Source organism: Aethalodelphis obliquidens, unplaced genomic scaffold (assembly GCF_003676395.1).
Source record: "Aethalodelphis obliquidens isolate GAN/ISIS:26980383/991018 unplaced genomic scaffold, ASM367639v1 scaffold9, whole genome shotgun sequence".
In the NCBI taxonomy this organism is placed as follows: Eukaryota; Metazoa; Chordata; class Mammalia; order Artiodactyla; family Delphinidae; genus Aethalodelphis; species Aethalodelphis obliquidens.
This window is the reverse complement of record NW_020837953.1, coordinates 7,828,829-7,844,110: the sequence shown is the minus strand read 5'-3', so window position 1 is coordinate 7,844,110 and position 15,282 is coordinate 7,828,829. Positions and strand designations below refer to the sequence as shown.

Genomic DNA, 15,282 nt, shown 5'->3' with positions numbered 1-15,282 from the left:
AAGCCCAGGAATATCTGCCTTAGGTATCAAAAGGGCAGGAAGTGGCATATACTTCATATATGTGCCATCCATAAGGGCTAAATTCTCAGCTTGGTGTTTAAGGCCAAGACTTATCTTTTCTCCAAGGGGTGACAAGGTCAGTATCTGCAAGCCTGTCTTGGAGTGGAGGAGCAGATTTCCTCTGTGTGGCACCAGAGGCAGGCCTCCGATCATGGAAGCGTATTCCCTTCGTCTTTGTTAGGAGTTGCCTAACATGGTAGTGAGCTCCCCGTCACTGGAAGAATTCAAGCAGAGGCTGAAAAACTTGAAAGCAGGAGAGGCAATTCCTATTCAGAGACAACTGTGTGTAGATCCCACTACATGATCTCGAAGGCTCCTTCCTGCCCTTGTGTACTTGGATTCATAGCACATGTGACAGGTTATCAGTGCCATTCCAAACCAGCCTCCCACTCTGGCCTGGGTGACCCATTCAGGGTCCAGGACAGGAGTACTCATCAGACCAGTCAGAGCAGTGCTGCACGTGATCACGGCAGAGGCTCCTGGGGATACAGCTGCAATATTTGAAGACGGTCGAGGGACAGCGCCACCAGCCAGGGCCGCAGGGCGGGCACACAGTCACTGGGAAGACAGAAGAGCAGCTGCTCTGTCCTGGAATGCCCCATGCACCAGGGCACTCTCTAGCTCTGGGTTGAACACTGGGGAAGAAATTGAAAGGAAACTCTGGAGCAGTGAAAGAACTCGTCTTAGAGTCAGGAAACCTGGGTTTACACCCAAGCCCCCTTCCTATCACTCATCATATTAAGTCACTTCTCCTCTCTGGTCTCAGTTTACCTACATATAAACTGGGGCCAGCGATTCCTGCCTTCCTTTCCTCACAGGGTTGTTGGGTGGTGCAGAGAAGATGAAGGAAGCCCAGGTTCAAATCCTGGCTGGGCCATGTACATACTCCTTACATGACTGCCCTCTGGGTCCCAGTTTCCTCATCTGCGACCCTGAAAGCAAGTTTCCCACCACAGAAGAATAACTCTCCAGAAGGAGCCCCTTGGAGTGGTAGTGAGCACCCTACCACTTGAGGCATTCAAGGAGGAGTGGAAAACTTCTTCCTAGGATGCAAGAAGGGGATGCAGGGGGAACTTTGGAGATTCTCTCTGTTTAACTTCTGCCCTCTGGCCACTGCCTGGCCACCTGCCCCAGCCAAGCTTGTGCCCAGACCCCTACCTGGGCTCAGTTCATCTGAGCAGTCCCCACAGTTGTTGATCCCATCACACTTTTGGTCTGAGTAGATCCAGGAAGCGGGGTCTCCGCAGTGAGCCACGAGGAAGCCCGGGAAGCTCTGGGGCGTGTCTCCTACAGAGGGAGAGATGAGGCAGGAGGAAGTCCACATCTGGCTGCAGCTGCCTCAGGACTATCTGGAGGTGGATTGTCCTGGCCACGCTGGCAGCTGTCAAACTTGGGGTCACTGCCATCTATCCAGGAAGGGCAAAAGGAGGTTTCTTGGGGAGGAGGTCGTCAAGGAGAGAGGAGGGTTCTTTCCCTGTTCGCCCAATAGAATGCCCAGAGCCACTTCTCCCTTCTCAGCTCTTGCGCCTTCCCACTCCACACCATTGCTTGCTTTATTCCTCCCTCCAGAAAAGTCCTCCTTGACACTTGTCCAAAACCATTCCACCTGCAAGTCCAGGTTCAAGTTCCTTCACCTCCAGGAAGCCTCCTCCGACTGGAACATAACAAGAATAAATATGAAGCCTTGCACTTGGGTCCCAGAACTCAGGGAATGTGGGATCACATGCTTTGTGAAAGAGAGTCAGAGTATCTTTCTTGAAAGTGGGTTCTGTGTTAGACAGCAGTGTGACAGGTATACCAAAAATTAACACAAACTCAGGCCACATCATTAGAGATATAACCCAGACTTGGGCGGGGAAAATCCTTTGTTCCTTGGACTCACCAGAGCCAGCCAGGAGTGTCATGGATGCTTCTGGGGCCAGTCCAGGGAGAGGGACATGGGCATTTGGTATGTGTTCTGTAGAGTGCTGGTGGAGTGGGGAAGACCAATCATAAGGGGGTGACTGGGAGTTCAGAGGGTGGCCCGGGTAAGAGGACACTCATGGGGGACAAGAAAACAATCTCCAAATCCATGCAGTGGCATCATCATGGGAGACAGATTGAAATGTGGTTCTTGGGGGGCAGGGGTTAACGAGAGGGCAGAGTTGGAACCAACCAAGGATGCTACTGGGAGGCAGCCCTAAACTCAGTACAAGGGAGACGTTCCCATGGAAAAACCAGGCAATGACGGGAGCAGCTGCTTCAAACTGTAGTGAGCTTACCATCCTGGGAGTGTAAGCAGAGGCAGAGGGGATTTGGGCATGAGCTGGGACATGGACTAGATGACCTTTAAGATCTCTTCTGGTCTTGAGGGTCCATGATGCAATGACCCTTCCCCCGTAAGCTACCCCATCCCACCACTCCGACTCACCAGGCTCTCTCCCTCCTCTGTGGCAAGTGCCACACTCCTCTCTCTTGAGAACTGTCAGGTCTCTAAGGTCTGGGACTAGACCTTCCCATTCATTCACTCATTTCATCATTTATTCAGCAAATCATTCTTGATACCTCTCTGTGCAGTGCCCTGCACCAGGCACTGGGCCCCAATATCAAGCAGATTAGGTTTGCCCCATAGGAGTTCACAGTCTGATGGGGGTGGCAAACATGCCAATTGAGAGTGACAACCAGTGTGACTAGGGCTGGGGTGCAGGGAAGCACAGGAGTTGTGAGAGCCCAAACGAGGGAACGTAATTTAGTTTGGGTGTCAGGGAAGGCTTCCTGGAGGAGGTAGCACTTGAAATCTGCCTTGAGGGTTGTACACAGGTTCTCTGGACACGGAGATGCACAGAGTGGAGGCATCTCCTAGTGTGGGTACATGTGTGTGCGTGTGAGTGGGACAGGGCGGGGGAAGATGTTCCTGGCTGAGGGCAGCATATAAGCAAAGGCCTGAGGACATCAGGGTACCTGGTATGTTCAGGGGTGGTCAAGCTTCAGTATGACTGCAGGGAGAGCTGGAGTTGGGGGAGGCAACTCCCAAGGGGCCCTGGAGTAACTACTCACGGCACAAGGCCTCCTCCTCGTCCTCGCCGTGGGCACAGGTGTGGACGCCATCACAGACCCTGCTGGCTGGGATGCAGCTCCTCCGGTCGTGGCATAGGAAGCCCGTCCTGTTCATCTGTGTCACACAGGGCTGGGCCCCTGAGTGGGCAGGGCGAGCCCCGGAAGGGTCAAGGGTGGTGTTTACAAGGGCATCACCAAGTTCTCCCCACTGAGCCCCACCTGAGCTGGGGTGAGAGGCTGGGGCAGTGGGGAGGACACTGGGCTCAGCGTCAGAGATGGGGTCCAAGGCCCAGCTCAACCACTTGCCAGCTGTGTGACCATGGGCAAATGACCCAACCTCTCTGTGCCTCAGGTTCCTTTCTGCAAGATAGGGATCATAGCACACACCCCACAGGACAGTTGGGGAGATTACATAAAAGCCTCTGTGTGTGGGCTTCCCTGGTGGCACTGTGGTTGAGAGTCCGCCTGCCGATGCAGGGGACACGGGTTCGTGCCCCAGTCTGGGAGGATCCCACATGCCGCGGAACGGCTGGGCCCGTGAGCCATGGCCGCTGAGGCTGCGTGTCCGGAGCCTGTTGCTCCGCAATGGGAGAGTTCACAACAGTGAGAGGCCCGTTTTCCGGAAAAAAAAAAAAAAAAGCCTCTCTGTTTGAATAACCCTAGAGAGAATGCAGAGAAAGTCATGGTTTATTGAATGACTGTCTCACGGGGAGTTCCTGAGGACAGTGCTCAAGTCAGTGAAGTGGCTTTCACAGTGGGGCTCCTGGTGCAGGTGAAGGTGTCAGAGGCAACGTCCTGGGGCTGGCTGGGGACCGTTATGCCACAATCCCTTACATCTGGGACAACTTTACGGGCTGCAAAGCGCCTTCACATTTTTATTCTATTGTTTCCCCAAAAACTTCTGTGAGGTGTCATCATTAGCCCCATTTCCTAGATGAGGAAAGTAAGACTCAGAGAGGTGTGACATGCCTGGCCACACGGCTAATAACCCAGGCTGCTGCCTCTGCTCTTTCCTGAGGCCGGGTCGCCTCCCCAGCGTCCAGGAATGGTGGGGACCATCTGAGTGTCCATCCTTCTGAGAGTCTGCCCTTCCATCCCACTGCGGGGAACACCCAACCCTGGGGCCTCCCCCAAAGAATTAGGGGAGAGAAACCGACAGACGGACTGGGAGGTCCGGCTCCGCAGGCTGTGCATGTGTACACGCATGAGTGCAGGTTGGACGTGGGAGCGGGTTTGTGCCTGTGTGTTTGTGCACATGTGAACCACGGCTCATCTCCTGGAACTGCCTCAGCTAGTGTGAGGAGGCCGACCCTCAGAGACAGTTACATTGTCACACACACACAGCTGCTCACACAGACATACATCAGTACACTCGCACATATACAGACATGTACACACACGGGCACACACACACAGATATGTACCTGCATACACAGACGTGTGCGTAGATACCTGCACACACACGTACACGCACACATAAACACACAGACGCACAGGTACATACATGCAGGCAGCTCCTTGCGTGCTCATATCTATCCCCAGCGCCCATGCTCAGGCATGTAGGGTACTGTGGATTTTACCCCCTACTCCACCTGTCCCCTTAGCACCTCCTGCTAGGTGACAGAGCCATCTCTCAGAAAGGTAGGCCTGCTGACACCCTGCCCCCAGCTTAATCCCCGCCCATGGCTCTCTGGATGGTGACCTCGCTCCCCAGTGCAGCCTTTGAGGCCCTGGACCTCGGCCCCACCCACTGCTCTGTCCTTCGTGTCCACTGACCTTCTCCTCACATTTCCTCCCATCCCAGGGACTCTGCACAGGGTGTTCCCTGTGGTTTTCCTGCCACCCCTTCCACTAACCAATCCCACTTTCCCTTCATGCCTCAGCCCCCTTTCACTGCTCAAGGAGCCCTTCCTGACTCCTGGACTGGGTCAGAGGCCTGCTCCAGACTCTCAGAGCCCCCACTAACCCTGCCTTACTGTACTTATTGGATTAATATCCGCCTCACTCTCCAAACTGTTAGCTGCATGATGGCAGGGTCGGTGTTGGGGCTCACCACTGAAGTCGGGCCTCAGGGATATGTTGGACAGGCCCCTGTCCTCTGTGGCGAAGGCAGACAGGCAGATGGATGACACCACCCAGGGTGAGCAGACTCGGGGAAGAGGAAGTGTGAGAGTTATGGGAGCTGAGACAAGGTTCCTAAACCAGGCAGGCAGGGAGGTCTTCCTGGAGGAGGTGGCATCAGAGCTGGGTCCTCTCAATAGCTCATGCTTATAGATGTGCAAATGGAAGCTCAGAGATGTGTATATGTCAGTGTCTGTGTGTGTCTGCACATGCACCCTAAGGAACTGTCCAAAAGTCATTTCATGGAGAAGCCAGGCAGGGTCAGTTTTCCCCCATCTCTCTGTGTCTCCCTCCCCTCCCAACAAGTCTGTCCCACCCTCTCTTGCCCACCCTGACCTGGCGTGCGAGGTGGGGGTCCAAGGATGGTGACCAGGGCAATCAGGGCTGCAAGAGTTGCCAGCAGGAGCATCAGGAAGGCTGAGAGGCAGGCCCCTCGGCACGAGCAGCAGAAAGGGCTCCGGTCTGCTGTGTGGGATGGGAAACCAGTGATGGAGCAGCCAGTGCTGGGGCCCAGAGATTCCCTGCCCTGACTGCTACTAGTGGTCCCTACCCACTGGGGTCCTGGAGGCAGGACAGGCTTCCCTGGAGGAGAGGGCTCCCAAGTCCACCATTATGTTCTCGGCTCTGCTTGTGGGCCACCCCCACCAAACACCTGTCTCTGGCCCAGCTCCAGTTGCTGGTGAGTGGCAGTCAGGATGAGGGTCCCAGGTCTCTGCTCCACCCCCCTCACCCTCCTGTCCTTCCATGAGGCTGTCTCCTCAGGAGGAAGAGAGAGATGTACACCTGCGTATCAAGCCCCTACCATGGGGCAGAGACCAAAGCAGGCCCTTCATAGCCATTATTTGTAGTTTTCAAGACAACATTTATTTTATAAATGAGGAGACTGAGGCTCAGAGAAGAAAAGGTTCAGGTCACCTTGTGTGGAGCTGGGATGTGAATCCACACTTATTTGCTGCCCAAACGGGTGCCCTTTCCACATGCCAACTGATTGCTCATTCTGGAGCAATCCGTCAGGATGCTGACTGGAATCCCAGCTGCACCACTTTCCAGTTGGGCCACACTGAAAAGCCACTTTACTTCTCTGTGTCTGTTTCCTCAAGTGGAAAATGGGGGTCATAATGCCTACCTTAGAGTTGTTGAGTGGATTAAGCTAGGTATTGTATCAGAACAGTGCTTGGGACATAGTAAGTGCTGTAAAGGTTTTAGCTACTATTCATATTTATTGAGCATCTACTATGTGCCATTCTGTATCTGAAGTACTGTGGAACTAGGTGATGTCCTCCTGCTTTAACTGATTTCGATCCTTTAATATTTGCTTGCTTGTGAAATAATGAAACAAAGTCTTCTTGGGATCCTACTAGATGCCCTGCTCTGTAGAGGACACAAAAGCAGTCACAGCTCTGATCCTCTTGCCCTCCAAAAGCTTGTAGTTGCACTTAAAAGACAAGACGTAGACAGGTAAAAAGAAGAGTGTGGGCACTCCTGCTGTCCTCTGGGGCACAATTATCTCAGAGAGGGGGCAGGAACGGGTCTGATGCATCTACGTCCCCAGGATCCAGCCTGGGGACATAGTAGGCAGGCACACAGTAGGTGCTTTCTGAATACTCTGATCTAGAGATCCAGGAAACAAGGGAAGGGCCCAATTCAGGTCAGTTCAGGTCATTTCCATATAATCCATTCACATTTCCAGAGCTGCCTACTCTGTACTCAGACTATACCTGTACACCAGCTGCTCACAGAGCCATGTGGCAAGTGTGGTTAAGAAAGTGTGAACAAGGTGTCATGGTGCTTGAAGGAGGGTGGGATTTCCACAGGCAGGCGAGGGGAAGGTGCAAGGAGAGAGCACTCCAGGCAGAGAGCGCCTGGATGGCATATGGGGGACAGCAAGTGGCCCTGTGTGTCCGGAGCCTGGAGTGGGCATGCATTGGGAAGGGAGACGATAGCCGATCTATGCTGTAGGAGATGCAGCATAAATCTAAAACCCATATTCCCTGCAGCCTTAGTCCACGGCTCCCTTGTAAACTCAGGTAACCAGGGAGACAGCGGGAAGGCTGGCAAGAAGCAGCATCCTGGTTGGCCAAGCAGCCACTCTTCAAACATTTGTGCAGCACAGGACGGGTGGGTGGGGTCACGGGAGAGCCTCGGGGCCCACGGCCAGATGAAGGCTGCACTTCAAAGCCTGAAAGCCCTTAGGTGCCGATGCCCCAGGGGACAGATGGGGAAAGGAGGCCATTTTCCCACAACATGCCCACTGTGAGCCAGGCTTGAAATAAACAAGCGCCAGTGTGGAGCAGCGAAGGCACCGGGGCTCTGCAACCAGAGGGTCCCTGATTCGAATTTGAACCCTGCCTCCCTCCTCCCATCCGTGTGGGACCCCAGCTTGGCTGAGCTACCTTCACCTCCCTTCATCTCAGCTGCCTCATCTGTTATTGCCCCCTAATAGGAGCCCCTCTCAGAGCTGTCCTGAGGGTTGAAACAGGCCCTGCGATGCCGGACACATAACAGGGCCTTGATCCTTGATCCTGATAGTTATTAGTAGTAGCTACCTCTCTGGGGCTGTTCCCTTAAACGATCAAATGAAGGCCAAGATTGGAAACACATAGCAGTTCTTAATAAATGTGTTCTTTCCTTCCTTTATTGCACAGAGGTAAAGCAAACTGTCCTGGTCACAAGGTGAGCCAGTGGCCAAGAGCAGGTGCTAAGTAAGTGCGTAATCCTGCCTACTTTATCCCTCAGAGGTAAAGAGAATCACCAGGTCACCCTCTGAGCCAGGGACTCGACTCCAGAGCTCTTTCCTCTATAGGTTACCGGGGGCGCTATATGTGGCTCTGTGCCTGTGAGGTGGGCAGCACACAGTAGATGCTCCACACATGCTTGTGCATGGAGAGAATGAACCGCCTTGTTAAACAAATGGCTGTCATCATGGCTGGCCAAGATGCTGGGAGCAAGGGGACAGAGGTCTGAGAGAGCGGGAGCCTTAGGGAACCCCCTTTGTGTCTCTGTAGCAACGGTCCAGCTTCAAGGGAGCCCCACGTTGGGGAGGGACTGGCCCCAGGCCTTCCGTCCTTTACCTTGCCTTCTGGGGAGGGCTTTGCTTCCAGCGGCAGCAACATTGCCATCCCCCTGCCCAAGAGAACAGAGTGAGGGGTGGGCTGAGGTGAGGCGAGGTCCAGCCTCAGGGAGCCAGACTGAAAAGTCTTTCAGAAGTGTCACCAAGAGCCTCAGGGGAAACCACGGGCCCTCCCACTCCAGCATGCTGAATGCCCCAAACTCATCACGTCCACTTCACGTTCCCACACCCATGCCTGTACTGTGCCCTGGAATGCCTTTTCCTCCACTGTCCACTTGGTAAACATTCATCCTTCAAACCAGCTCAGGCGGCTCCCCTTGGAGAGGATCCCCCTGATGTCCTCTCCCATAATGTCGATCGTTCTCTCCCTTGGCCTCTTCTCCCCTCCCAGCACTTATCACCTGAACCGTGTACCTGGTTCACCTGTTGGGTCCCCGTAGAGAGCCTCCAGGGTGGTGGAGGACCGGAGTCACCTCAGCGTCTCCCCTCTTTACTGCCCACCCTTAGCCTGAGGTTGGCTCCCCCTGGTCAGGAGCTGTCTCAGGGCAGCTCTTACCTGGGGGAAGATCTTGTTCATGTCTCCGGCTCCCGGCTCTGGTCTCCGGGCCCTGGGTGGGTGCAGAGAACTCAGCGCAGGTTCCCTGCCTGTCACCAGGGGCAGCCTGGAGGAGGGATGACAGCAGGCCTCGCTTGGCCGCACCCTCCCTGTGGGCAGGCCCCTCCCAGGCTGCCTCCCAGGCTGCGGAAAGGGCAGCAGGGCCCTGCTCCTGCCTGGCCCTTCCCCACTCCACAGTCTGACAGCGACACTCCAAGGTTGGAGTTCTCATCCCCATGTTACAGGCGGAGAGTCTGAGGTTCATAGAGGGAGAAACTGCCCTCAAGTTACACAGTGTGGGTTTGGTGGGGGCATTAACCCAGGAATTTTTCAGGGTGTGATTTTTCCTCCACATCAATTATGAGACTGGAGGATGTCAGGCCCCGCAACTGCATGAAGATCCAGGCAGAAATACGCAGGATTAACGTTCCAGTGGCTAAAAAGCAGGGGTCATCTTTTTTCATTGATGTTTGTTCAATTAAATATGTAACCTAGGTGGAAAGAATATGCATTTCCCACTAAAATTATAAAGCAAATATAATTTTAAATTATTTTCTTTAAAAAAGTGGCCATGTACTTTAAATTTTTCCGGAGAGGATGCCTGTGATGGGGGAGGGGTGGGGGCAGGTTGCTTCCCTGAATAATGCCTTCTACCAATTCAGCTCATCCCTCTGCTGAGGAGACCAACAACCTGGGAGCTTAAGGGTCTGGTTGGAAGCCCTGGACCAAGGGAGGAGTGGTGTCCACCTCCAGAAGTGAGCTTGGGGGCTCCAGGGAGGGTCCCTCTGTACGTAGGCTGCCTCTGATGCCCATGGGTTGCCTAACCTGTAACCAGCCTTTTCTTTTTTGTTGGGATATAAACTACCAAGTCCAAGGGGATGGGGGTGGAATGGACAGACTCAGCGGCAACCCTCAGAAGGCGGCAGCGCTGGGAAGGGCTAAGCTATAGGTCAGGGGAACACGATTCTCACGCGGGCCCTGCCACTGGCTCTGCCGTGGGCAAGTCATTTCCTTTCTCTGAGTCTCAGTTCCCTTGTCCAGAAAAAGAAGGAATTGAACTGGATGAAGAGGATGTCTTAGTTTGGGGATCCCCATAATCAGACCTAAGACCAGTTTTGAAGGCAAGCAGATTTAAGAGGGAGCAATCCCAGGAAACACCGGGGGAGTGAGGGAAGTGAGGCTCCAGTAACAGGAGTGTTATCACACTCATCCCACTGTGGGCAAGAGGAACTTTCTCTTGCTAAGGATTTCGGGAGAAGATGCACATCAGAGTCACCCCACCCGAGGGTAAGGGAACTGAGGTATGCATTTGCCAGTTCTTGCCAGTCACTGGCTGAGAACTGCTGGAAGGTATTTATTCCTGGCACCCCTTGGCCCGCCTTAGGCAAAGAGATGCCAGTGTTGGCAGCTGCAAGCTAGGCTGATGTGCCCTGAAATGGAAAGGGCTGAGGGGTACGGGCAGGACCCTCATGGCATGTGCTGAAGATGCATCGACATTTCACCTTGCCTGCCAACTCCAACTGATTGTTGAGAGCGTCTGGAACATGAGGTTCAGAAGGATTATGAGGTCAGGACTCAGGATTTTGTGATTGAATGGTGATGTCTGCCATGGGTATAAGAATGGAGAGTGGTATCATGCATGATAACCATTTTGCCATTCTGGGACCAACACATGTCCTTCAACTCTGGCTTTCCTTTTTTTTTTTTTTTTTGATAAATTTATTTTATTTTTATTTATTTCTGGCTGCATTGGGTCTTTTTTGCTGCTTGCGGGCTTTCTCTAGTTGTAACGAGCGGGGGCTACCCTTCGTTGCGGTGCACAGGCTTCTTATTGCAGTGGCTTCTCTTGTAGTGGAGCACGGGCTCTAGGGCACGCGGGCTTCAGTAGTTGTGGCACATGGGCTCAGTAGTTGTGGCTTGCAGGATATACAGCGCAGGCTCAGTAGTTGCGGCACACGGGCTTAGCTGCTCCTCAGCACGTGGGATCTTCCCGGACCAAGTCTTGAACCCATGTCCCCTGCATTGGCAGGCAGATTCTTAACTATTGCGCCACCAGGGAAGCCCTGGCCTTTTTTGACTGTGATTCTTTAGTGTTCTTTTACGAAAAGACTCTTCAGGGATATGAAATTTCCCTTCCTCTGGACTCCTGCTCCAGTACAGGTACAGCCACACCTGGCTGTGCTGGCAGCATTGTATCTCTCCAGGGCTCAGGCTGTCACCAAGAACCCTTGAGTGAAGGGCAACAGGGGGTCCTGGAAAGATGGAGGAGAGGCCCTGGTGCCTCAATCCCTGAACTTCCTGGTGTCACAGCCAGGTTATATTGAGGAGAAAAAGGACTTGGGCTGCATTGTACAACCTCCACCTCCACCCTGCTGGGCTCCCTTCCCAGCTTGGGCCATGGCACACCTGGGTAAACTTCTAGCAAGAGTGGGAACTTTGGAGCTGATGGTCCAAATGGTCCCACCACTAGCTGTGTGATCTCTGATACGTCACTTAACCTCTCTGAGCTTCAGCTCTCCCATCTACCTCTCTAAACTTCTTTTCCACTCATTCCTGAAGAAAGGTGGTGCCCCAGTAGATGGACCTCTTCGTCCTCCCCACTCAATACCCAACACTGCACCAGGCCCCCTTGGCCCACCTGCTCCAAACTCTCCCTTCTTCCCTCCTCCCTTTCCCTGGGAAAAAAGTTTCAAAAACTTAATACAGAAAACTTGGAAGAATAATATATCCACCATCCAGAGATAAAAAACGTTAAAATTTTTGTCATTTTTGCTTCAGACTTCCATCAAGTATAGCAAAAATTGAAGGTCTCTTATTTCCCCAGTTGTATTATTCCTTCCCTCCCTCCCCAGAGTCAACCAGTTTCCTGAATATGCCTTGCATGGTTCCAATGGCTGGTTTTTACACACTCTCTAGACACACACATACACATACATCTAGAATCACAGTGCAGGGGCCCCTCAACTTTACCAGATATGGCCAAACTGCTCTTCCAGGTGGCTGTACCAGTTTGCGCTCCCATTAGCAGCATGTGAGAGTTTCTGTCTCCCCAGTCTTGAAAGTGTCAGACTTTCCAACATCCATCTCGGTGTGTTTTTTTTTTTTTTTGGCTGTGTTGGGTCTTCGTTGCTGTGTGCGGGCTTTCTCTAGTTGCAGCTACCGGGGGCTACTCTTCACTGCAGTGCGCGGGCTTCTCATCATCATGGCTTCTCTTGTTGCGGAGCACAGGCTCTAGACGCGCAGGCTTCAGTAGTTGTGGCATGTGGGCTCAGTAGTTGTGATTTGTGGGCTCTAGAGCTTAGGCTTAGTAGTTGTGGCGCACGGGCTTAGATGCTCCGTGGCATGTGAGATCCTCCTGGGCCAGGGCTTGAACCCATGTCCCCTGCATTGGCAGGCAGACTCCCAACCACTCTGCCACCAGGGAAGCCCTCGGTGTGGTTTAATTTGCATTTCTCTAGTAATTCCTATGGCCACCACCAATTGCTAACATTTATTGAACACCTATTTTGCCACATGCTGTACTACATGTGTTACATATATTAACTCATTCAGTCCTCCCAACCACAGATGATGGAAACTATTATTATATCCATTTTACAGATGAGGAAATTGAGGCACAGAAACAATAAGTTACTCGCCCAAGGTTCACAGTTGAAAGGAAGCATAGCTGGGATGCAGACTTGGGTGGCTGAAAAGTTCACACTCTACTCCTACCTATCCCCTCACTTCTCAAAAGTGTGGTCTTCGGACCAGCAGCATCCTCATCATCTGTGAGAGATGGGGTCTCACCCCAGAACTACCAAGCCAGAACCTGCATTTTAACAATGTTTTTCCATGTTATGGAAAAAGCCAAACGAACTTTTTGGCCAACCCAGTATATTGGTCATATGGATTTCTTCCCTGGTGAATGGCTTTTTCCTATCTGTTGCCCATTTTTCCATGGGTGGTTTATCTTTTTCTTATTGATTTATGGATTTCTTTATGTTGGATTTGAATCATTTGTTGCATGGATCATACACCTCTCTCCCAGTCTGCAGCTTGTCACTTGCTTAGAGTGATTTTTGCTGGCTCCCTCCACCTTTCTAAATCCATCTTTCTTGCCCAGAACCAGGCAATAATCTCACTTCATGAAGCCTTCTTCGACTCTCCCCCTTACCCTGGATTTACCTTTCCCTATATTCCTTATGGTCAAGGGCCCCATCTTACCCTGGCTGTGGCTAGCGGAGACCCTCTGCACATGAGATCAGTAAACCTCACCTTGAGTCAGGCAAACCTGAGTTTTTATCCCGATTCTGCCAAATTAATACCTAAGATGGCAAGTCACAGCCTCTCTGTTTCCTCATCTGAAGAATGGGGATAAGAATACCTACCTCAAAGAGTTGTGGTTAGAACGAAGCAAGTGCACATATGTGAAAGGGTTCTGCACCCTGGGAGGGTGCACTATTGTTTCTGGATGACTTGGTTTGTTTATAATTACAAAGAGATCTGCTTGGGGGCTGGGACTGCTTCATAGTCCAGTGCCCGGCTCTGGGTTGGACAATGCTAAGTGGGCACCACAACTAGATTGAGCCAGGGACCTGAGAGATCAACTTCCATAACTGCCTAGAGGTGAGGCCAAGTCCCTGCCTCAATATTTACCACTCCTCCCCTGTGCCTTCCATAACTCTGAGAGCCCTGGCTGGCCACCTCTCCTCTCTGGGACTGTTTCCTCAATTCTAAAATGGAGATGTTAAACCCCATCCTGCTTTCCTAGAGGGATGCTGTAAGGACCCATTTAAAATGATAAAGTGCTATAAAGGGCTTTGCAAAAGTTATGGGGAATCAATAGATAAACTTCATCATGAAATATCTAAGTAGACACTTTTACAAGACAGCTTATAATATTGCTTAGTGCAGATGATTCAAATTTTATTGATGCTTACAGACTTAAGTGTTATGAAATAATCAGATGTGGGGCTCCAATAATGACTGCATGATGGTATATCCTGAGGTAACATTATCAAGAGCTTTGGTTGAAACCTCTCATTTCTAATCAGTTGTTGATTTCTTTCCATCCAAGCCTTCAATTATTGCTGCAATGTTGCAAAAATAATTCAGGTATGAAAAACATACAAGAAACAGTAAAATGAACCCAAATAATTTAGAATTGAAGAGGCAAACAAAAATATTTTACTCTTAAAACGACGAAGTAAAATTAGACAACCTCTAAACCAGGGGTTCAGTGAGCTTGGATGAGAAAAAAATTAAATATTTTCACTAATGTCTAACTGAAATATAGCATTTCCTTCAATTATGAACACAGACAATAAATGACAGGACTGTTGGCAGTACTGTGACTTTACCATTAATAGAAATCAGATTTAGATATCACAGATGTTGCAGAGATTTCAAAACAGTAGTTTGAAATTACTTTGAAATTCCAATAGATTTAGAACCACCAGTAGGCCTTATTTTATGTGCTAATAAAGAAGTACATATATACATAATTGCAAAATTTTGAAAATACCTTAGTAACTGTATTTTAATATAGTTTACTTTGCAATCCTGCATACTTAGTTTTATGCATGTGAAAACATTATTCTGAGGAACAGTCCATAGGCTTCACCAGATTATCAAACGGGTTCATGGCATGAAAAAGGGTTAAGAACACCTGCTCTAAACAGATAAGTCATTAACATCACAGGAAGAGAATACTTAATAGTGAAATACGTAAAGCTGGCTTCAACAATTACACATTTCAGAAAAGGTATATAAACTGTACTTCAGAACTTACAGTATTGCAAGGAGTCAGAAAATCCACACTAATTGTACAATCTAGCTTTCCACAGAAGGCTGCATTTCCCACTATCTCAATCTTTTATCTCTGTCACTGTACATACCTCCACCCCCAGACTCTAGTCTAGAACAAGTAGTCAAAGCAAGAAAGATAAAAAAGGTAGCTCATACTGATGATACTCATATGCAAACATAACCTGCTCAGCAACTGGAAATGTGGTGGGAGGGGTTCAGGAGCACCTGGGTTAGTTGAGGCTGGGCCGGCAAACCTAGAATTTGAGGACGGTGATAAGTTGACCAAGTATTGTGGTTTAAAAATTTAGCCCAATGTGAAATCTGGTAAGAAGCTTAGGAATGCATGGGACAGTCTTCCCAGTTTGCTTGGCAATACTCAGATTGTGACTGTGACCCAAAGACTAGGCTTACCATCCAAACAATAAGGTGGAGGAACAGACAGCCTTATACATAAAAGCTCAAAAATATACGTGAAACACAATGCAATAGGATTACTGGGCATTCAAAAACAAAAACAAAACCCTGGGAAGGGAATGGAATTTCCCATTTCTCTGTGGCTGGATAAACACAAAATTTAATAGACCCTGGTGGTTACCGTAGAGCTAAGACA

General features: G+C 50.7%; 1 protein-coding gene across 1 annotated transcript; it reads right to left on the bottom strand.

The window, feature by feature from the left end:
- Positions 1–469: 469 nt before the first annotated feature.
- Positions 470–8,864, bottom strand: LDLRAD1 (low density lipoprotein receptor class A domain containing 1). The gene is made up of 6 exons (XM_027110679.1): positions 8,844–8,864; positions 8,289–8,340; positions 5,554–5,682; positions 3,097–3,234; positions 1,219–1,347; positions 470–618 (listed from the first exon to the last, which is right to left on the bottom strand). Exons 1-6 carry the CDS (start codon positions 8,862–8,864, stop codon positions 470–472), a joined length of 618 nt encoding a protein of 205 aa, XP_026966480.1.
- Between the last annotated feature and the right edge of the window lie 6,418 nt (positions 8,865–15,282).

Excerpts from the sequence above, each read along its gene's own strand:
- LDLRAD1 (XM_027110679.1), bottom strand. The coding sequence starts at position 8,864 with ATGAACAAGATCTTCCCCCAG. Across the intron at positions 8,341-8,843 it reads TGAACAAGATCTTCCCCCAG|GGGGATGGCAATGTTGCTGC; the intron begins GTAAGAGCTGCC and ends TCTCTTGGGCAG. Across the intron at positions 1,348-3,096 it reads CGAGGAGGAGGCCTTGTGCC|GAGACACGCCCCAGAGCTTC; the intron begins GTGAGTAGTTAC and ends CTCCCTCTGTAG.